Consider the following 22,770-nt stretch of genomic DNA (forward strand, 5'->3'; position numbering starts at 1 on the left):
CTTGTCAGACTTACTTCACTTAGCATTATAGCCTCTAGGTCCATCCATGTTTCTGCAAATGGCAAGATTCCATTCTTTTTTATGGCTAATACTCCAGTGTGTGTCTGTGTGACACAAACACAAAGATGTGGTCTTTTTTTTTTTTTTAAAGATTTTATGTATTTGAAAAAGAGAGAGCATGAGAGCAGGGTGAGGGGCAGAGGGAGAAGCAGACTCCCCGTCGAGCAGGGAGTTCGATGTGGGGCTCAATCCTGGGACTCTGGGATCATGACCTGGGCCAAAGGCAGAAGCTTAACCAACTGAGCCACCCCGGCGCCCCTGTCTATCTAACTATCTATCTTCTTTATTCATTCATCCACTGATGGACGGTAAACTCCTGGAGGAGGGAAGGTTGGGGAAGAACACTGAGGCTTTGGCAATAAGCCCAGAACAATAAAGGCAGCATCTCTGTGGGTGGGGCCCCAGTACTGTTGTGTGTAAAAGTTTTCCAAGTGGTTCTAATGAGTGGCCAGGCTGGAGCCCCACTGGTGGAAGGCCTGGCATAGTTCCTGGCACTCAGTGGGTGTTTAATCAATGCCCTCTAACTTTTTAGAGCCATGAGGTGACTAGAGGGCTCAGGCTAAAATGAGTCTTGAACGAGAACAGACTCATCTGGGGTTTCAGGTGTGTCAGAAGAGGAGCTCAGAGTTTATCAGGCAAAGGGGGTGTAGTTTACCAACGACCTGGGGTTGGCTGGAGAGGGGCTTCTTCAGTGGGGGAGGAGGGGGAGAAAGTGGGAAAGACTTGCAAATGAGGTGCATCTTCCCACATTGAATATTTGGTTCACTCTTTGCATAGAAATAGCACCCAGTTCTGTCCTGGCAACTTCTCTCCCCCATTCATAATTCCAGCATTTTGATGAGCGGATTAATTCCAACTCTGGTCTTAGCAGAAGGCATATGACCCAGGCTTGGCCAGTTGGATCATTCTGCCTTTCTCAGCTACTGTCAGTGGCTGAGGGATGGGCATGTACCCCAAGCCAGACTACTGAGATATGACCCCAGGGTGTTTGTGGGAACCCTGACCCAGAGAAGCTCTTTCCTGAGGGGGTTCAATGCAATCTGCAACTGCTGATGGTCATTTAACCATGGTGGCAAGGGCCAACACAGAGGACAGCAGAACTGACTGCTGGCTATGGACTCCTGATGAGTGTATTTGAGCACTTGGATTCAGCCATGCCTGAATCTACACCCAAACTCCTTCTTACAGGACTCAACAAATGCCTTTACTTGCACCAGTGAGTTGAAGGAGATTATGGGTCACTTAAAGCTAAAACCATGCTGACACTAGGAATGTAAATATCCTGGACATGCTTCCTAATTCCCAACTCACCCTACAGAGATTCGTGCAGAGCTGATCATCCAGTCCAGAGTGAGGGGACATATATGCTCAAGTAGCATACGGTTTCCAAGTCTCAGGTAGCCAGCATCCTGAGGATCTTTCTCCCCTATTAGAGCAACTGTGGATCTTTGAGATGGACTAGTCGGGGTCCATTTGTTCTCTGACCACAGATTTCCGGTAACTCACATATAGCTGAGCATCAAATGTTTGCTGAGCATCTGCTTTCTGCCAGGCACTGTGTGGGGCACAGAGATTGCAAAGATGATTATGTTTCCAGGTCAACCCAGAAAAGCCAATGCAGTTAGTCATTTTTATAACTGTAGACTGCAGAGTATGGGAACATTCTTATTTATTATTATTTTTTACTTAAATAGTCTCAAGAAAATTTAAACCTACTGCACACTTTAAAAAACAGGTAGTAGGCAGTCACATTTTACTATACTAGTCATGAAGTGAAGCTGATGCAAAGAACACACGTGTGCAAATCTCTTTATTGATTTGGGGAGCTGACGTTATTGGGAGAGACAGGTGGATAATTCCACGGGGACTCCGATGACAATGCTAGAGCCTCTTTAAGGCTCTAGATGGTGGTAACACAGGTTCTTTTGAGGACAGGTTCCTTTCAAGATATTGGCACATCTCACTGGGTGCCTAGAACCTTCCTCTCCTGCAGCCTCTTGCTGACCCGGGCCACACCACATTCTCAGAGTTCTGCCAAAGGATGGGCTTTGTCCAGACCGAAAGAGAGCAAAAGCCAGGGTAAATCCATCAACTCCCTGTTTAGAGCAATACTTAGTATCAGAAATTCAACTTGAAGCCTGAAACGCAGGCCAGGAAAGTGGTCAGGAGGGCAGCGAGCAAAGCATCGTGGAAGGTGAACAGAATCGAGAGCAGCGGGTGTGTGTGTGTGCGTGCATGTGTGCGCAGTGCTTGCCTTTCTTTGCTCTGCAAAAGGCTCTGTTCCGGAGACACCGTCTATACAGCCACTTCGGGGAAATTCACATTGGATATTAGCAGGTTGCAAGTTCTGAGAAGTCCTGTTTGGAAAAAATCTGTGCACACTGCTCAGGGTAATGTTTCCCCACCTTACTTAGCCACTGAACACTTTTTTTTTTTAATCCACTCTTTAGAAAACACCTGCTTCGTTATTACATGGTCTCCTGTTCCTAACTGTGGCAGGTTATCCCTTACACAGAAGGAATGAGGGCTGGTGGTATGTGTGTTCATTTACTGCATACGTGGGACCTCTCAGGCTGCTCTGTGATCGGGGTGCCAACAAGTTCGACAAGGCAGCTCGAGCTTAGAGGAAATCCCGATGTGATCTGGTTTGCCTACTCAGAAGTGGAGCTGCTTAGTTTGTTCTAGAGAGTTCCAGCCGGTATTCTTGTGGGCCCTTTGCCTACTGTCTACATATCTGCCCCCACCAGGACTTCTGCCAGGAGCCAAAGGGGACTGGAAGATGAATCAAAGTCCCAAGACGCCCCCAGCATCTCTCAGACAGGGGGAGACAGACACATGGCAAAGAACTTGAGGACAATGTGGTGTTAAAATAAAGCCGTGTTGGAAATACCTAGGGGATCACAAGAGAATGAGGCTCCCTCTCTTGGCGAGAATGAGGGTAGTTTCGTCTTAAAGGGATAGAGGACTTGGGTCTTAACGGTTGAAGAGGAGGTTACCAGGCAGATACTGGTTGAGGACACATTCCAGGGGCGACGAACAGGGAAATGTGTTGGTGGGAGGTGGACAAGTTCCGATTCCAATCCCAACATGGGGATTTTTCCACACCAAGCAATTCTTTGACATCAGCTGGGTGTGCCGCACTTCAACTCAATTCTGACCCGAGCTACCCGGAGATAGGACGGCATCGGATCTCACAGGTGAGGGCTCAGTCCTGCAAGTCCGCCCTCCAAGCCAACTGCCAAGTCCCTTGTTAGCTGTGCTTGTGGCCTGCCCGCTACTAATCAGAGCCTCCCCAGCCCCCCTCATTGTTCGCTTAATTTGCTAGAGCAGCTCACAGAACTCAGAGAAACATTTTACTTACCTGTTAACAGCCAAGTGGAAAAGATGCACAGAGCGAGGTATGGGGAGAGGGCATGGAGCTTCCAAGCCCACTCCCCTCCTCTTCCAGAACCTCTGCACGTTCCCCAGCCGGGCTTCATTAGTGAGGGATGATTGATTAAATCCTTGGCCCCTGGGAGGGATTTAACCTCTAGCCCTTCTTCCCTCCCCGGAAGGCTAGGGGTGGGACGGAAAATTGCAGCCCTCCAATCTCTTGGCTGTTTCCTCTGGCAACCAGCTTGCGTGCTTAGGTGCTTTCTAGAAGTCACCGCCTTAACCTAAACTCAGGTGTGGTTGAAAGGAGTTTGTTATGTATAACAAGACACCGTGCACAGAGGAGGGGCTCGCCGGAGAAATTCTTTTAGCTTTGCTGTTTGTTTGAAGATTTTCATAATAAAGTGTTGGGGAGGATGAATTCTTAATCCAAATTTATTATTTCCCTCTTTTGCAATGCTCAGTTATTCTTAAGCTTCTCTCTGATTATTAAACTTGCCAGAACCACAGCAATTACTTCCTGCAAACAAGTTGTCAGAAGCCTTAAATGAATTTTAGACCTAATTTAATTCCCAATTTACTTGCTTATAAAAAAAATCTTAATTTCTCCAAACCAAATCAACCCTTGATATTCCAGTTACAGATTCTTTTAGAAAGCCGCTGTAAAAGGCAAACTAAGCCAGTCACCCAGAGATGATTTGGACGTGCTCCTGAGGACGGGGAGAAGAAGGGGGGGTTAGAACTTTGGAGACAGATGGCAGATCCCAAGCAGAGATCAAGGTGAGCCTGAGAGCATGTCTGGTTAAAGGGAGCATTTGTGCTCTGCTCTGGAAGCAGGGACCCACTGGGCCCCGGCGATGGCTGGGTGGAGACGTGGAACGCCAAGGAAATGCAGGCGAGCGACTTGATGCTCTGGTCGCTTTCCAAAACGTCAACTCGCTAAGCAAACCAGCAGGTAGGAGTCGGATAAACACACTCCTGTGTTGGATGTCGGCAATACGAAGAAGCATCGCAAATGCTTCCAAGACTCCAACAAACATAACGTGTATGGAGGTGCCCCCAGCCCATAACATCACACCTCCCTCCCTGAGAACTGCCCGCCAGCCTGACTGAGCCAGGGGCAGGCCCCCAGCCACACTGGGCCAATGAGAGCCTCTCTCTTTACACTTCCAGGTTGGTGGCCCCGGGGAATGGGGGGTTTGGGGGAACTGAGGTTGAAGATATGTTGAGGTCTAAATCCCCAGGACCAGTGAGTGTGACCTTGTTGGGAAGTAGGGTCTTGGCAGATAAAATCGTTAAGATGAGATCATAATGCGGCAATGTGGTCCCTGATCCAAGGACTGGTATCTTCATAAGAGGCTGTTAATGTGGACGCAGACACACGGGGAGAGTATCACGTAAGGAGGCAGAGACACAGGAAGGAGAGGCCACGGACGATGGGGCAGAGACTGGACCGAAGCAGCCACAAACCAAGGGACCGCAGGATGGCTGGCTTCTGTCTCACGCCCACGCCGGCCTCCTCAGGGCCACAAGAGGCTCCGAGCTCTGAGCGCCGCCTGAGTTCAGGGCAGGGAAAGGCAGGAGATCCTGTGCTGGCCGCATCCGTCCCTTTTGCCAGGAACGCAAAACCCTCCCCGGAGCCACTGGGCAGGTTTGCTCTGACTTCTCATGGGGAACGGCATCAACTGGCCCCATCCAGCAGCCAGGGAAGCTGCAGGAGTGCCGCTTTAGCTCTCCTCGGTGCTGGAGACAGTTCCTGAGACCCACAGAAGCCATGGCCACACCCAGGGAGCGGGGAAATGTGCCCTCCGCAGGCCAGGGGCGCTGGGCCAAGTGTCAGCGGGACTCGTTCCTTTTTTGAGGCTGGGAGGGAGATTCTGTCTGCTGCCTTTCTCCCGGCTTCCGGTGGTGGCTGGCCATGCTTGGCGCTCCTGGCCACGGAGACCCATCACTCCAGGCTCAGCCTTGGTTGCCACACGCTGCCGTCTCTGTGGCCATCTTGGTGTCTCTTCTGGAAGGGACCCCAGTCATTGGATTTGAGCCCATCGTAATCCAGCCTGGCCTCGCCTTAACCGGGCGACATCTGCAGAGACTTTCCACAGAAGGTCACTTTCACAGTTACCAGGGGTTAATGTGGACATACCTTCTGGCGGGACACAACCCATAACAGAGGTGGACAGAGAGAAAGGGCTTGGGAGCGGTGCTGGGCTGGCCCCCGACGACGTGATGCTTGGGGATCTGGGCCAGGGTGAGGGAGGAGCCAAAGGAGCACCACGCAGCTGGCCGGGCCGGGCGGAGTGAAACTGACTGCTAAAGCATCCCCAGGGCTGCCACCCTCCGGACTTCGCATCTTATGAGGGCCTTAAACATCTCTCCTGTTTAAGCCATCTTAGTCGCTGCCTGCAACTGAAGCCATTCTAATGCCTTTTCTTACCGAAATAAAATACTTGACCATAAATACCTGAACTTGGAGCCTTCATTTTGGGCTTAAGTGTTAAATGCTTTCCTTTCTACCAATAAGAAGGAAAAAGTCAGGCGTTAGTTACTTCCTTTAGGATAGCTAACTCAAAAGATAAACGAGAAACTTACTCTTTTTACAAAATGGCAAACAAAATGGCAAAATGGTTCTTTTTAAGGACCCAAAACCATCCTTGAAAACCTCCAAAAATGGGGCGCCTGGGTGGCTCAGTTGGTTAAGCGACTGCTTTCAGCTCAGGTCATGATCCTGGAGTCCCTGGATCGAGTCCCGCATTGGGCTCCCTGCTCGGCGGGGAGCCTGCTTCTCCCTCTGACCCTCCCCCCTCTCATGTGCTCTCTCTCTCATTCTCTCTGTCTCAAATAAATACATAAAATCTTAAAATAAAAAAAAAGAAAAAAGAAAACCTCTAAAAGTCCTTTTAAAATGTAATTTCACAAATCTCTTTTTTGTTATTAGTAAAATCTTGTTACTTTCACAAGCTAAACTGTATCTCAATACATTGATGTTTGACAGAATTATCAACTCACAGGCTCACCTGTTGCGGGAATAGAAAAAAACCGTGTTCAGACCGAAAGCGTGCACTTTCACGAAAATAAAGGTAAATGACCAATAAATTACTACTTTTTAATAAATAATCTCCTTATTGGATAACTTCTGCTAGTGAAATATTTACCATGCTCTCTAAAACCTTTTTAATCAGCTGAAACACTCAGGAAGCTTTAAATTATTGGGTATCCTTTTGTGGCTTAAGAGTTGAAATGATTTTTTATTGAAGTACATTTTAATAAGAAGCAAATTGATTTAAAGTGATTCAAGTTTCATTGCGTGAGGGCTCTTCACGCTCAGCTCCGTGGGCTGGAGGGCCCTCTCCTCATTTCACCAGGCTGCAAGGTCACGCTCTGCCCGGTGCCCGCATGTTCTGCAGAAATTAAGAATCAATTCCTTGTAAATTACCTTAGGACCGACCCAGGCCGGAGCGCCGCAGCTCGAGATCATCCTCCGTGCTTTCTCTGTGCTATGTTTTCCTGCGTAGGAAATAACACAGAAAAACAATAAGCTGGGGCACTGATGGACCATGTGGATCCCCAGGCCCCTGCCCTGTGCATAGTGGATCCTGATTTACAGAAGAGGAGGCCAGGAATCTGCAATGCCCAGGGGCTTTACTGTTGACTAGTCTGACCCCCAAAGCCGAAGTTGACACCTTAAGGCCCTGGTTCTCACACTTGAATGAGATCGGAACCCCTTGGAGGGTGTGTGAAAACTCAGGCCAATTGGCCCCACCCCCAGGGTCTCGGATTCAGTGGGGCTGGGCAGGGTCTGGGAAACTGCATTTCTAACAAGCTCCCGGGGGATGCTGATGCTACTAGCCTGGGGACCCCATTTTAAGAACCCCAGAACCAACTATGGAAAATGAGTATCAGTAGAACGCATAAGAATGAATATTGTTAGCACTTTCGTGACCAGAGCAGATGCCATTGCAATTTCAGAAGGACCAAGACCCAATACAGGGTCCTCTGAAGAAGTGATAAAACCCAGAAGAGAACAGGTGTTAGTTTCTAAGGAAGAAAATGCTTAACATTTCAACGGTGTTGGGCGCCCGGGTGGCTCAGATGGTTAAGCGTCTGCCTTCGGCTCAGGTCATGATCCCAGGATCCTGGGATCGAGTCCCGCATCAGGCTCCTTGCTCCTTGGGAGCCTGTTTCTCCCTCTGCTTCTCTCTCTCTCTCTCTCTCTCTGTCTCTCATGAATAAATAAATAAAATCTTTAAAACAAAAACAAAAACAAACCATTTCAACGGTGTTAAATGTGGCATCGAGCAGGTAAGCTAGCACATCAGTTTAGTTTCCAAGAGTTCTTGCCCAGTTTATTACATTACTTAGTACAAAAGAGATTCTTTAGCTATGAGCTTACCGAACAGGAACTTGTTAAAACATTACTAGTCAATTTTTCCCCCAGAATTGTTCCAGAACTCAGATGAGCTTGAATAAACCTGAGACATTTCTGGCAGGGTTCGTGGCGAAGTACATTTTCTCAGTCAGTGATTCCAGAAACACCGGCTCAGCTGCGCCAGAGAGGTCCCACAGGGTCTGCCCTCTGTGGCCGGGAAGACAAAGCTGGGTGACAGATCCTCGTTAAGGCTCGTCTGCCTTGAGGAAGTGAGACTGACCCACTGAAAGAATCTTGCTGCCTTTCCTTTTGATGATGCCGGCAAAATGTATGTGTCATGTGATCAACCTCCCAGAGGAAGGGCTCTGGTGGAAGGTCTGGCCAGTGATGGGGGCTCCCGGACCCCAGCACACCTGTGGCCATCATAAACCTTCTTTTCGGACGGCTGCTAGCAAGACGGCATGATTTTGACAGCTGGCTTCAGAAGAGTCTGTCTCTTTAAGATTCTTGCTTCTGGCCCGGTGAACACGGGTCCTGACTGAGGAACATGTGAGTTGGGTACACACCAGAGACTGATTTCTCTGTAGGACATGATTTTGCAGTTCTTCCAGCTACGCAGTGTGTGTGCCAGGCCGGTCCTGGACTCCTGTGGCCGGAAGAATTGGGGCCCATCCTTGACCTCGATAGGATTTTGCAGCAGGATCAGTCAGGTGGCCTTCTTCTATTTCCGAGAGAGGGTGTCATTAAAAGGAACAACCATAATATTTAAATTACCAGAAATCCTTCTGATGGGGTTGAAGCAAAAGTGAATCGTACCGACCGCCACATAACCTGTACCAGCCTCAACTCTCCAGGTCGGCATGGCAGCTGGGCAGACAGAAGCTTGGCAGAGTCCCATCTGATCTGCTCAGGGAGTTACGTCACCCGATGAGCAGCACTAGACAGACCTTCTCGAATGCAGCTCTCGACCATGATGCACAGGCGAGCTGAGCACGAGGCCTGGGGCCGGGTCGACCTGCAGGGACTCTGACAGCGTGGGTCTGGGTGCTGCCTGGTCGTGGGGTCTGAAGTGCTCCCCAAGGGGCTCTGCTGCGCAGCCAACGTCAAGAGCAAGCGAATTCCTCATTTAATCATCTCCAGTGTTACAATTTATAATCTGGAAGCTACATCTGAGAGGTCGGTAACACACCGTAGGCTGTCCACCCGACAGGATTCTGATAGAATCCTGGCTTTGTTCTTTATCTCCTCTAAGGAACCAGGAACTATTAGAAGGGGCCTCATCGGGGCTCACGTTGGACCATGAATGGGTCAAGCTGGGGTTTCTCCCCCTTGCCATTGCTGACCTGTGGAGCTGGCTAATTCTTGGTGGTGGGGGCTGTCCTACGTACATGCTGGAGGATGCAGAGCAGCATCCTGGTCCCCACCCACCAGATGCCAGTCACAGCCCCGATCCCCAAGTCGTGAGAACCAAAAGATGAGAATCACAGAGCTCAGCCTATCACTCAGGGCCTGGTGCCTTGCCAAAGATGGTTTCAGACACAGGCATTTAGGGATGGGCAGTGCGGTAGGAACACCTTTGGGGAAACATTTTTTTTCAATCTTAAAAAGACACGGAGAAAGCTGTTCTCTTTCTGTGGGTTGCACCAGGACGGTATAAAGCTGGGTCCTGGATGGTCTTGCGGAGGTGTGGAATTCACGCTCCCCAGAGCGGCCCTCCCTGCGGATTTGCCGCCCTGCGAGGCCATACCACCCCCTTTGGCTTACGAGGCTGTGCTTTCTGTTATATGCAGTGAAGTGCTTCCAAACACCGGATCCTGAACTCCGGGCTATTCTTAATTCTGGGCAACGATACTGTTCCTCTTTGGAAGGTAGACAATTTGCTGCTGCCCAATATGAGTAATTGGTCAAAATGTATCCACAGAGTGGGAAACTATAAACATACCATAAAGATTACCACCAGGAAGCAGGGGAGCAGCCCGAGACATTTACGTATGCGGTCTATAAACATGCTTTGGCCTTGCTCAAGGAGCTACACAGCATTACATTTCACCAACAGTGGCCAGGGACCCACGGAAGCAGATGTTCTGTATCTATTAGCTATAAATCTTATCCGAGGCAGGTGTCTGAAGAACTTCCAGGCACCTCTCTTGGTGTGAGGGCAAAACATTAGAATGGATTCTTTTCTGAGTCAACCTGACTTGTAGAGACAAACTCCCTTCCTATTTCCAAAGTGATTTGTGGGGCGAGGAGTTCAATCATAATCGCTCTGGTTTTTGTTTCTGGGCAGAGACTCACGGCCCCCCTCCCCCCATTTCCATTCATTGAAAAAGAGTTTTAAAGAAGCTGCAGCTAAAAGCAGACACTTACCTTCATACATGATGGCCGAAGATTCCAGGTGATCGCGGCGTGGGTACCTTCTTAAGACTTCTGTACTCATCTGTGCGTGTGTGTTTTTTTTTAACAAAGTGACCTGATAAGATGGTAAGGAAATGGGTCATTGTGGGAGGGGCTCTTTCTTCCCCCCACCCCCCAGGAGGGTCTCAGGGAGAATTTCCGCGCGTGAGAAGTGATGAGGTGGGAGCAAGGAGACGAATGTGAGAAGCAGGAGTTAGTATTCCCTGGGATTCTGTCAAGGCAAATATTCACTTTTTTTTTTATTCTTATGTTAATCCCCATACATCACATCATTAGTTTTAGATGAAGTGTTCCATGATTCATTGTTTGTGCATAACACCCAGTGCTCCATGCAGAATGTGCCCTCCTCAATACCCATCACCAGGCTAACCCATCCTCCCACCCCCCTCCCCTCTAGAACCCTGTTTGTTTTTCAGAGTCCATCGTCTCTCATGGTTCGTCTAGCCCTCCGATTTCCCCCGCTTCATTTTTCCCCTCCTGCTACCTTCTTCTTCTTGTTCTTCTTTTTTTTTCTTAACATATATTGCATTATTTGTTTCAGAGGTACAGATCTGAGATTCAAGTCTTGCACAATTCACAGCGCTTACCAGAGCACATACCCCCCCCAGTGTCTATCACCTAGCCACCCCATCCCTCCCACCCCACCCCCCACTCCAGCAACCCTCAGTTTGTTTCCTGCGATTAAGAATTCCTCTTATCAGTGAGGTCATATGATACATGTCTTTCTCTGTTCTGTCAAGGCAAATATTTGAAACACTCACCTGGACTTGAGTTGTTCTCAACTTGTCCAGGAGAAAACAAAAAAAGTTGCTGGTCCAGGAGTACAGGTTTTCTCCGAGCCCTGCATAGTTTTAATCCTGAATAAAAATTCACGTCAAGCATGTTTAGTATTTAAGTTGGGTGATGTTTAATTGAAAACACAAAATCAGCCTTTTGAAAACAATTTCAAGATCCACGGAGGTAGGGGGTCGGTGATTCCCAGAGCGTGCATGGACATACGTATTTGGAGGCAGACGAAGCCCAGCTGTGAGTGTGGGCTCGGCCACTGGGGCCAGCTGTAGGGGGGGTCCAGTGTCACCGCCGTCAGCCGGGTGACCTCACGGCCACTCACCCATGGGTTCTTCTGTTTAAACAGAGACTGATGAGATTAAAAACCTAACTCAGAGTTGTCTTGAGGATTAAGACAAATAATGTAAACAAAATGCCCAGCCCAGCGCAGTGGCTTATAACAAACACTTTCAGAAAGTGCTAGCTAGACTGTCAATTGTTGCCAGTTAATTTTCAGGGTTAGATTTGACAACAGATGGTGCCAATTCCTCCACTTAAACTGATTCATATAAGCTACCGAATTAAAAAAAAAAAGAGGAACAATTATTCTTAGAGGGAACCTTCAATGTACAAACAGGATGTTAAAAAAAAGTTCATTTTGCATGGATTGTTTGGAGGACTCTGTTCCCTTAGCAGCAATGTTGCAAGTGCAGTTAGGATCCCGACAACTCATGAAGACAAATTAACCTTTAATTACCCAAAATACGAGACGTATATTCTGATAAGGTCATACATGATGGCACTTCACTAGAAATGAAACAGAAAATAAAAATCGATGAGATTAAAGTGTTTTAAAATCCTGTGGCTTGAAGGAAAGCGCTAGGCCCAGGGAGGAAGCTGATGAGGGGCCTCCTGGTTTGGGAGGTGAGGGCATTCAACTGAACTGAAGCGTTTTGCTTAGTGCAAGCCCCCTCCATGCTTGTTATATTCATCAGTCCTCAGTAGGATCTTCATGACCTTTAAGTGGACACAAACCAGTTGGAGTGTAAGAGAGGTAACACACTGCCCTGCAGAGACTGCTCCCGGAACTGGAAAGGGTCCATGCTGCTCCTTGCAAACACGCGCCTCCAAGCCCGCAGGAGGGGGTGTCAGCCACAGAGGAAGCAGTGCAAGGAGGGGCCCGTGGCCCCAGGCGTGGCCCCGGGCTGTGGGCCCAAGGCGGAGACAAGCCAGGGGGCTGTGGCAGCAAGCACCTGCTCCCAGGGGTGCGTGGGGTGACGGGGCTGAGCAGGCATCTGAGGTTCTCGCTTCCACGGTGAGGCAAAGCCATCATTTCGTACAAATGTGACGGCTTCACCAGGGTCCCAAAGTTATATCAGGCTAAATAAGGCTTTGCCCAGAGGCTTGGCCAACACGTCGAGTACTTGGCAAGGCAGGCAGTTATAAACTGAATCCAAAGCTATTTATTGGATTACTTTAACTGCTATCTCCCCCTGTGTATTTTACAGCCCGCTAGTTCAATGAAATGTTAATTAGGTGCTAAGTGTAAAAAAAGATCCTTGGTCAAATAACTTGGAAACTGGCAGGTGAGAAAGTTAAATCACATTACTCTGCTCTGGGACCTCGGAGCCTTTAATATGCTAATTTGCACTGTGAATTTTCATGAAGTGAATCTAGTAGGAGGCAAGTTTGCTAAACCCAAGTGACCATAAACCCTTCTTTGCTAGTGTTTCTCCAAGGACAAGTGTCCTGGGCAACGTACTTGGAAAAGGCCTGCCTCAGGGATGTGGGTAAGCCCAGCTCTCCTCAGAGGGCAGTCTGCCCCCGGCTCTGGCGCTCCCTGGCCCCCCTCTCCCACAGCACAGCCCCGCCCACACCCCCCTTCCCACGCGCGGCCTCCGGCTCTGTGGACCTAATCCTTCCAGAGGTTTTAGCCCATCATCTAAAATGGTGTGTCCATTTAAATCCGAAAACATGGAAAACCAAATCATCGTGGACACAAAGGACGCGTCGATAGCAGGATTTCAGGCACCTTTATTCATGGCAGATATTTCTGGTCAGGGGAGCTTGCCTCTGAAATCTTTCCCTTACTTAACGACAACTCCTACCTACATCCGGACAGCAAGTGGCTGTGTCCCTGCCACGTGCCAGGTCCTCGCTGGCTCGAGAGCCTCCTGCATGCAGGGTTCCTCTGCTGGGCGGCGCCTGGCAGCAACCTACTGGCCTGCCAGAGAAGTTTCTGCAGCAGGGTGGTTAACAGTGCTTAATCCTCATATCTCAGAAGAAACTTACTTTGTGTTACTTACGTCACCTATAACTAGGACACGTGATTTCTTCATCATATTACCTATTTGCAATACAAACACGACTGGTGATAGAGGAAACTTCAAAACACTCACACTGTGTTCGCTCATTCAGGGCTTCCTTCTAAGAAGCACTGTCCCCTTCCTCAACTTTTCCCATTTTCTGTGGACAAAGTCCCTTCACTGGGGCAATCACATGGGTCTCCCGCAGTCAGTCCCGGCCTCCGGGCTTAGCACTCCGGGCACGGCTTTTTTGAGTGGCAAGAGTATTATTATCCCTATCTTCTATAATCAATAACAAAACCGTGATTCTGTAAGAATTTAGGTAAGAAATAGTTGAAAGAAATCAGTCTTAAAAACTTGAGCCGATTACAAGTCATTTATCATTTCCTAGCCAAGCAACCGGCACGGACTTCACATGGGTCTGTCTTCCTGTTCTGTTCCTTTTCCCAAAGCAGTAGCTCCCAGACAAGACGGCGAACTGGGCTGTAAAATCCTGCCAGATTTTCTATGGTGACGATCGTAGATGAACAGCACAGGGGCCTACTCACGTATCCAAATCTCATGCAAAACGCTAACTAATGAGCGCCTCGGTACCTTAGGCGGCTGCGTCCCTTTGCGAACCGAACAATTCTCGCACGCGGAGTGGCAGGGCTTACTCGTCAGTGCTTCGGCCTCTGGCCTCAGAGACTTAACTCAGGATGCTGCGGGTCAATTTGAGTTTTGACAACCGGGTAGCGCCAGAGATTTCCGAATCAACAATTTTTAAATGTTGTTTACCCATGTGAAATGTACCACCAAACATGCGATTTGGTGTTGGCTCAACACCCCGTGCTGAGAATTAAAGAACCCTCAACTTGCCACATGTCTTCCTTCACAAGATCTACTTATAACGGAAGGGTCTACCGGATGCCTAATAAAAAATTACACAGCAACGTTCATCAAACAGCAACTACTACAAAAGGAATGATAGAAAACAACAACTTCACAAAAATACACTAGAAAAGGTGACAATTTTATGCAGGAACCGCCGAAGTTTTAGTGTTTAATATTTAACAGCACGACTGACCAAGGTCCAAGATGTGGAGTTTCCATGTTCAAGAGACTGGGGGGAGAATCACTCTACAGACTATATAGTACGTGGTAAGAAGAACGCACACTTTAGGGTCGGAAACCTGTCTACACACAGCAGTCGCTTCAGAAAGCCATTCGGTCTTCTCTCAGCTTGTGAAAGTGGTGTTCCGGACTTCAGGGGGGGAATTAGCCACCTGCTGGAAAAGAAAAACCATCGACACGTTATGCTCCTACAGGGACAGAGCACACGGACACACAGCACTGTCAAACAGTACAAGTCCTTTCGAAGCCTCTAGTCAACTAGACGTCCTCTCTCTGCGCGATGCCCCAGCAAAGATACCGCAACCGATTTAACTGGAAATCTTTATTTAAAAACTTCTGAATCTGTTCCCAGCTCTTCTTCCTCTGGATCAGCCCTGTCACTCGGAAAGTCTTCATCCTGCGGTCCTTCATAGGACGTGCTCATTCACTGGATGAGACTTTTGACCGCCATGTGGCATGAGACTCAGAGAAGCAGGACATTTTCCAAATCATCGCTCTGTAGGAATAACGAGGACAGCCCACACATAACAAGTGTGTGACTGACTCACACAGTGAAATCAACCTGATCTCCTGGTTAAAATAACAGCAAATTTCAAAGTCTTTTAGCTCCCAAGTCTCTCTCTTCTTGGACTTCAAAGCTACCTGTATGTCACAGCTACTTCTAATGTGGTCCAGCCAGGACACGCCCAAAACATTTAAAAAACGAATCTGGTGCTTTTTACTGTCTATTCTGCTTGGTACTCTAGTTACCTGAAAATTCTCAGTAAACTTTATTTTCATAGGGAATTAAAATGCTAGGGGCGCCTGGGTGGCTCAGTCGGTTAACTGTCTGCCTTCGGCTGGGGTCATGGGATCAGTCCCGCACTGGGCTCCCTGCTCGGTGGGGAGCCTGCTTCTCTCTCTGCCTCTGCCCCTCCCCGGCTTGTGTTCTCTGACAAATAGGTACATACAATCTTAAAAAATATATAAAAAATACTAAAAATGGGATCAGAGAAAGGGGAGTTTCAAAATGATTTTTGGGTTGCAGCGAGGTAACCACCATACTCCTGAAAAGCCTTATTTTTTTATTTCTTATTAAGATTTTATTTATTTGACAGAGAGAAACACAGGGAGAGAGGGAACACAAGCAGGGGGAATCGGAGAGGGAGAAGCAGGCTTCCCGCAGAGCAGGGAGCCCGATGCGGGGCTCGATCCCAGGACCCTGGGACCACGACCCGAGCCAAAGGCAGATGCCTTAACGACTGAGCCACCCAGGCGCCCCCTGAAAAGCCTTATTATAAGGAAGAAACCCACTATGGGGAGACTAAGGCAGCCAACTGCATCTTGCTGTCTTGCTACGCGGCTATTGTTGATCATCCATCATTCCTCAGATATCTGGAGCTGTGTAGTGGAAATTAACTTTTAGAAAGATTTTATTTATTAGAGAGAGAGAGAGAGAGGGCAGAGGGAGAGGGAGAAGCAGTCTCCCCACGAAGCAGGGAGACCCATGTGGGGCTGAGATCACGACCTGAGCTGAGATCATGACCTGAGCAGAAGGAAGACGCTTAACCGACTGAGCCAACCATAGTGGAAATTTAAATCAACGCTAGGGTGAAGGCTTACTGTGGCCTAACCCGGTTCATTCAAGTCATAATCAGGTGTTGTCCTGGCATTTATCTAGTGGAGGGGGTGTTCCCAAGAGAACCCTTAGAATTCAAGGCATTTATGAAGTTGAAGGTGGCATTGTGGGGTTTGGGTTACCAGAAAAAAAAAAAAAATATCTGCCAGCAGTTAAGAATTTGCAGGCCAACAAAATACATTTTTGGTATTTGTCTGCAATGATATAAACTCAGTGATTACCTAATGTTAACCAATACTAAGGATACAGGTCTAATTAATAAAAACCAGGAAAATGAGAGATGCTTGCTGGGATCACGGCTGGGAACCGATCGAGAGAGAAAGCCTGACCACATCAAAGTTACAGTGACACACACCTCCTGAGACTGTCACCTCCCTCACCTTCAACTCTTTGGTGTGGCAGGGATCTTGTTTTCACCCTCCAGCTCTTCCACCCCAGCCTGTGTCATGAGGTCTGCAATGTTTTTCTCCAGGTCGTCAATGCGACTGCTCATGTCATCAAGTGGTGAAGTTAAAGGCCACACACACCAGCACCTCCCACCTCTCCTCCTTTCCCTCTGGGGCCCTGGACGCTATGGCCTCAAACACAACCGTCTCGGTGAAACTGGTTTTCCTACGAGCAGGGTCAAATTCTCGTGGTTGCCAGGAGTCTGGGGCAAGGATCACACGCCAGCCCTGCCCTTTCCTAGTCCGGGCACCTGGGCAAGTTCGCCCACTTTTCTAAGCTGCTGTGTGTGCATCCGCTCAACGAAGGTAACACTACAACTTCTTCATCAGGCTGCGGTGAGGCCCAGAGCAGAGATCCCCCTCCGATGCTTAGCTCACAGTCCGCACTCATACTAGACGCTACTGTTGGTAAACCGAAGTGTCTGGAGGCCAGGGGTCCAGTCCGGCGGTATCCCCAGCTCTTGGCACCGCGCGGCTCAGGAAGACTCCACCCGAGCTCAGTTAAAAAAAGTAAGAACAACAAAATAAAAAACGTGGTAAATGACTGCCTGCAGCTGGCCTGCAAACCACACGTTTGTCAACACCGCGTCCCGGACCATAGGAGCCAAGGGCCCGCAGAGGCTGACCGCACATACAAAGGATATTTCTTCCAATGATCTGGTCGGACATGGTCTGAAATTTATCTTGCATCTGCTGCAGGAGTGTCTGCACCTGAGAAACAGGAAGACCACCTCGCGCTCACCCTGGGACACCTGCTTGGGGTCGGGACGGGGGTCCCGGTCCCGTTCCTCCGAGGCCTCTGCTCTGGGCGGCTCTGCAGCCTTCAGCGGGACTGTCCCCCCCCCCACCCGCCCCCATGACCCCGACTGGGTGGCGAGACCCCTCTCCGTCGCGGCCGCCGCGATTCACAGTTCGCTAGGTCTTTCGCGGAGGCCTCGGGGTGTGACGAGTGCGGGGAGCGCTGGGGGGGGGGTGCGCGGGGTGGGGGCGGCGGCTCAGGTCAGGCGAGTGGGGCTGGTGGGGCTGGTGGGGCTGGTGGGGTGCAGGCTGGGCCTGGGGGCCTCGGCCGGTGAAGCCGCTGGAAGCCCGGCCTCCGGAGACTCGGCCCTTCCCGGCCGCGGACAGGGCCCCTCGGCCCGGGGGCCCCGCGACCTAGGGCCCGGCAGGCGTCCCTTACCACCGAGGTGAGATCCTGCACGGTCTTGGGGTCAGTCTCGGCCATCTCCCCGGTTCCCAGCTTGGCGGCGAAGTCGCAACCGTCACCCACACTTCCGTTTGTCGGCGCACAAGCACCGCCCCCAGCGGCCTCCTCTCGCGACGACTGAGGCCAACCGCGGGGCCGCGGCGCGTTGTGGGAGTTGTAGTTCGTGGCACGCGCCGGAAGGGCCTGCGCTCTCGCGTTTCGGTTCCGAGCGAGGCCCCGCCCCGCCCCTCCGCCCTGCCGGACCCCGCCCCCAGCAGGCCCCGCCCCGCCCCCCGCCCCTCCCTGAACCCGGGCGAAGAAAAGGGGAGCCAGCCCCGCAGTGGGAGCCGTTGGCGGGGGCGGTGGTCTTGGTCCTTTTCCAGGCTGTCGTTAAAGGTCGCGCTGGTTTTGTCCGGGCCGCCGGGACACACTTATGGGCGCCTGCGAGGTGCCAAACCCAGGCCTGTGCCACCGCCTGTCCTCCTACAGAGCCCCGCAAACCCCGAGTAGGGAGAAGGGGGTCCGGTCACCGGAGGGGAAACTGAGGCCCCGTGGTGAGAGGCGCACCCAGCACACGCCCCGCTGCCCAGCTGCGGGCCTGGTCACAGCCCTGACCGCGGTGTTCCTCCTTCTCCCCAGACAGTCGAGGAGGTGCTGACCCAGTGAGGCAGGTGGTGTTCAAAGTAGAACGTAGGTTCTGGATGGTGTAGAAATCCCGAGTGTCTTTTCATAGAGTCCGCACGTGTTAACCAGCCCCACCTCAAGAAACACGACCGGCTTCCAGGAAGCCCTTCAGCCCCTTTCCTATCGCCCCTCCAACCCACCCACCAGGGTGACCGGTCACAATCGTTTGTGTTGCTGTGTTTCCACTTCGTGTAAGTGGAACGAGACAGTAAGCCCTCCCTAGTGCTGGGCTTCTTTCATTCAGCGTGATGTTCCATGGTGTTGAGCGGGGAAGGTTCCTGGTTTGGGCAAGGGGAGGTCAGCTGCAGGGTTCACAGGCTGGATTTGGGTGTTTAAGGAGGGGGCTGCTGCTGAGTTGGGACCTCGAGCTGTTGTGGGGGGTGCAGGGTGCCCCGCACATGGTAGGATGCTGGGTGACTTCTCTGACTTCTACCCACTAGATGCCAGTAGCATCCCCCCCACCTCAATGTGACAACCGCAAATACCTCTAGATACTGCCCAGTGTCTCCAGGGGTCTGTGGGAATGGGGTGGGGGCCACCCTCAGTTGAGAACCAGTAGCGTTAGAAGGATCTATGGACATTGACTAGAATTCGGTTGGCTCGGTTTTCAAGTATGAATTTATTTTCGATTGTGGCATTGCTTGAGAATTTTCCTCTGTATGTATTGACATTGGCATCCATTTCCTGGGGCAGCTGTGACTAATTACCACGAACTGGGTGCCTTCAAACAAGACAGTTATATTCCCCCAGTTTTGGAGATCAGGAGTCTGAAATCAAGGGGCCAGCAGGGTTGGCTCCTTCGGAGGGCCATGAGGGCGATCTGTTCCGTGCCTCTCTCCTAGCTTCTGGGGGCTGCTGGCAAATCTTGGTGGTCCCTAGCTTGTAGATGCATCCCGCCCCTCTCTGCCTCCGTCTTCATGTGGCCTTCTCCCTGTGCGTCTCTGTCTCTCCCTATAAGGTCACCAGTCATATTGGATTTGGGACCCATCCTACTCCAGTATGACCTCCCCTTAACTTTTTGTATCTGCAGAGACCCTGTTTCCAAATAAGTTACATTCTGAGGTACTAGGAGTTAGGATTTCAACGTGTCTTTTTTGGGTGGGTGGGGGACCCAATTTAACCCAAAGCAGTTGGTAAAGTAATAGCCCTTGAAATCTGTACCATACTTGGTATTTTATAGTGTTTACATAAAGCTCCAGGATGATTTAGCTCATGAGTAGCCAAGGCTGGGTAGGATTTCAGGCTTTCTTGCTTCTTGCCCCCGTCACTGGGAGCCCCATACTCTGCAGAGAAGTCTGGATCTCCACATCCTGGATTTGTAGCCAAATCTGGTTTATGGCTGTGAGCAACACAGAACACAAATTAGCACTAGGACTGACAGTTTTGTTTTGTTTTTGTTTAGGGTATGTGTATTTCTGGCAGGATTCTGGAGTCCTTTTTATCCTGACTGAAAATTTCCTGGGGCGCCTGGGTGGCTTAGTCCATTAAGCGTCTGCCTTTGGCTCAGGTCATGATCCCGGGGTCCTGGGATCGAGCCCCGCATCGGGCTCCCTGCTCCGTGGGAAGCCCGCTTCGCCTCACCCTCTGCTCCTCCCCTCCACTCATGCTCTCTCTCTAATAAATAAATAAAATCTTTAAAAAAAAATTCTTGACACTGTTTAGTGGAGGCTTTTTTTTTTTTTTTCCACTTAAGTAGAAAGACAGCATACTTTTTCTGTATGGAGACCAAGGTCTTTTAAACAGCTGCTTTACACAAAAATTTCACGGATTTATAGTCATGGCTGATATACTTACTTTGTAGGGTTCACACACTGAACTTAACTGAATATTGTTGCATTAGCGAAACTATTGAATTAGGTGTAAGACACTAGCAATTAACCTTTAAAATTTCGGTTTTGAACAACCCTTGTTTTAAAGCTTAGCATTTTTTTAGAAAAAGATCTTTCGAGATTAATTGTGTGACTGAAGTCATTCCCTTTCCCCCTTTCAGGACGGTGCGGTTTTATGTAAGCTAATGTGATACGTTCACACAGGCTCTTTGGTTCAGCTGGGCTGTCTCCGCGCCCCTCCCTCGCCAGCCCTGCGCTCAGGGACGCGCCCCTGCGCACGGGTGGCTGCTTGGCAGTGAGATGCTGGGTGTGCCCTGTAAGCGGGAAGCAGGGGTCACCGCAGGCGCTTGGAGAACCTGCAACTTGTCTTTTCCCCGGCTGCACCTGCATCAGCACCGTTGTGACCCGACGCTGGTCTCAGCTCTGTTCACCCGCTCTGCTGTTCTCCCCGGTGGCGGGGTGCCACTGCGGACGAGCAGCCTCCTGCCACGGCGCCGGCCACGAGCCAGCCCGCAGCCTTTCGTAGACCGTCCAAACCTTCCCGGTCTCTCCAAACCCAGTGTTTCATCCCTTCCGTCTCAGAGGATGACTTTATCTTCTGTTTTGCAGGGACAATAGACTATTGTCACGCACGTCCTACCCTCCGTGTCTCCATAAGTACCCGCACCTGCGTGACTCCGGTCCTTGTTGCCTCTACACCGGGTATCCTGCCTCCTGTGCGGGCTTGGGCCCTGGGCCCTGGACCTCTCAACCCACTCCAGGAACGTGCTTCCTTCTCTTAACTGCCCCTTCCCATGGACTCCTTCCTCTGGGCATATAAAAGTGGTAAAACAAACAAACAAAAAACCCAACAACACAAAAAGCAAATAGAAAACAAAACCACTCCAATAAGGTGGCCCTGGGTGGTTCTGTGCTACCACTCAGTAGAATGCAGAAAGGGGTCTAGAGAGAGAAGGTTCTAGAGAGAGAAGGTTCTAGAAAGAGAAGGACCTGTCACCTTCAGGTACTGGATCTGCAACCTTCTCTTCATGCAGTTTTGCTTGTTTTGTTTCTATCGAAAGGCATCGAAGTGATTCTGGATGCCTGGTCACAAGAGAGACACATAACAGAACAGGTGGTTCTTCATTCCTCTTTGTGACAGGTGCAGTGTCTCTGTTGGGTCTTACTGAGTCTAAGTCGTTGCTCATCCTTGTTTCTCTCTCCTTTTAACACAGGGCAGCCTCCTGCCTAGACCTTAGGCAGACATACTGTCTACCTAAAAGTTAATCACCTTTTTGGTTTTCATTGTATTTATTTTATTTCATTATTTCTTAAAACCACTTTATTGAGGTATGAGTGCCATGTAAAGAGCTGTACATATTTAATGTATTCAACTCAGCAAGTCTGGGGATAAGAATACGCCCATGAAACCATCACCATCAAGCTCATAAACATACCCATCACCTCCCAAAGTGTCCTCACTTGTTCCCTTTGACCAACATCTCCCCATTTCCCTCACCCCCAGTCCCTGGCAACCACCATTCTACCTTCTGCACCTATGAATTGTGAATTTTAGATTCCACATGTAAGTGAGATCAGATATTATTTGTCTCTCTGTGTCTGGCTTGTTTCATTTAGCATAATGCCCTCTGGGTCCATCCCTGTAGTCAGAAATGGCAGGATTTCCTTCTTTTAAAAGGCTGAATCATAGTCCGTTGTATATATACATATACCACGTTATTTTTATCCATTTATTCCTCGACAGACATCTAGGTTGTTCCCACGCCGTGGCTGTTTGTGAATAGTGCTGCAGTTAACGGGGAGCCCAGTGATCTCTCCAAGATCCTGATTTCAATTTCTTTGGGTAAATACCCAGCAGCGGGATTGCTGGAGAACATATTAGTTCTCGTTTTCATTTTTCGAGTGCTGTTCCTCTGTGAGCAGGACTGTTGATGGAGACTGTATGCCAGGCCGTAGGATCTGTGGCCAGTTGTTAAGATCCATTGGTGCTATAAGCTCTCCCCTCCACCGCCCCCTTTTCTCTGTTCCTAGGTGTCCCCAGACTATTCAGCAGTGCCGATCCCCCCGATGTTCTTGGCAGGACAAGACACAAGTGGGCGACGTCCTGTGAAGCTGGGGAAGCTTTGAACCGGGAGATCTCTCTTGCCCCTGAGCTGTGCTGCCTTGGAGGAGGGGTGAGGTAACACTCTTCTTACCTCTTCAGTGCATCTCTCCTCTGGCTTTTTCGCTCCACCGAGGTACTGGAACATTTCAGGTGTTTCTGGGCTCCCCAAAACATGTTTTCATCTATGGGTGGTTGTTAAAATTGGTATTTCTGTAGTGGGGAAGTGAGGGGGGGAGGGACATGTAAGGACTGGACCCTCCTCTTCTGCCATTTTGCTTTGTATTTATTTTGATTGTTACTTTAATGTATCCCAAGTGATAGTGGCTTTTCATTCATGGTGGTAAAATATGATTTTCTTTTAAAATATACCCATTTAAGCAAAGATGATAAACTTAAAATTATATAGTTGAAAACTGTAGCTGTAATTGTAAGGTAGATGCACCGGGGTGGCGGAATTTGCAGAGGTGGGAGAGGGACATCATTAAATCATGAAGATCTTATAGGAT

General features: G+C 49.7%; 2 protein-coding genes across 7 annotated transcripts in view; both read right to left on the minus strand.

Annotated features, from left to right (window-relative positions):
- Window positions 1–12,997: 12,997 nt before the first annotated feature.
- HSBP1 (heat shock factor binding protein 1) lies at window positions 12,998–17,797 on the minus strand. 4 transcript variants are annotated; one of them, XM_045890666.3, is made up of 4 exons: window positions 17,642–17,797; window positions 17,109–17,175; window positions 16,399–16,519; window positions 12,998–14,552 (listed from the first exon to the last, which is right to left on the minus strand). In XM_045890666.3, exons 1-3 carry the CDS (start codon window positions 17,684–17,686, stop codon window positions 16,401–16,403), a joined length of 231 nt encoding a protein of 76 aa, XP_045746622.1. In that variant the 5' UTR covers window positions 17,687–17,797; the 3' UTR covers window positions 12,998–14,552; window positions 16,399–16,400. The 4 variants fall into 4 exon arrangements, with proteins under 4 accessions (XP_045746622.1, XP_045746621.1, XP_064436930.1 ...); XM_045890665.3 differs by having other exon boundaries at window positions 12,998–14,555; XM_064580860.1 differs by having other exon boundaries at window positions 16,374–16,519.
- Window positions 12,998–22,770, minus strand: part of CDH13 (cadherin 13) — a 1,446,671-nt gene continuing 1,436,898 nt past the window's right edge. For all 3 annotated transcript variants that reach the window (XM_064580856.1, XM_064580854.1, XM_064580855.1), the window contains one exon: window positions 12,998–14,555. In XM_064580856.1, the coding sequence (XP_064436926.1) occupies window positions 14,545–14,555 (11 nt within the window). In that variant the 3' untranslated portion in view covers window positions 12,998–14,544. The remainder of the gene's footprint in view (window positions 14,556–22,770) is intronic.

Source organism: Mirounga angustirostris, unplaced genomic scaffold, assembly GCF_029215605.1.
Source record: "Mirounga angustirostris isolate CCGP_5_RB_7025 unplaced genomic scaffold, mMirAng1.0.hap1 SCAF_16, whole genome shotgun sequence".
NCBI classification, from domain to species: domain Eukaryota; kingdom Metazoa; phylum Chordata; class Mammalia; order Carnivora; family Phocidae; genus Mirounga; species Mirounga angustirostris.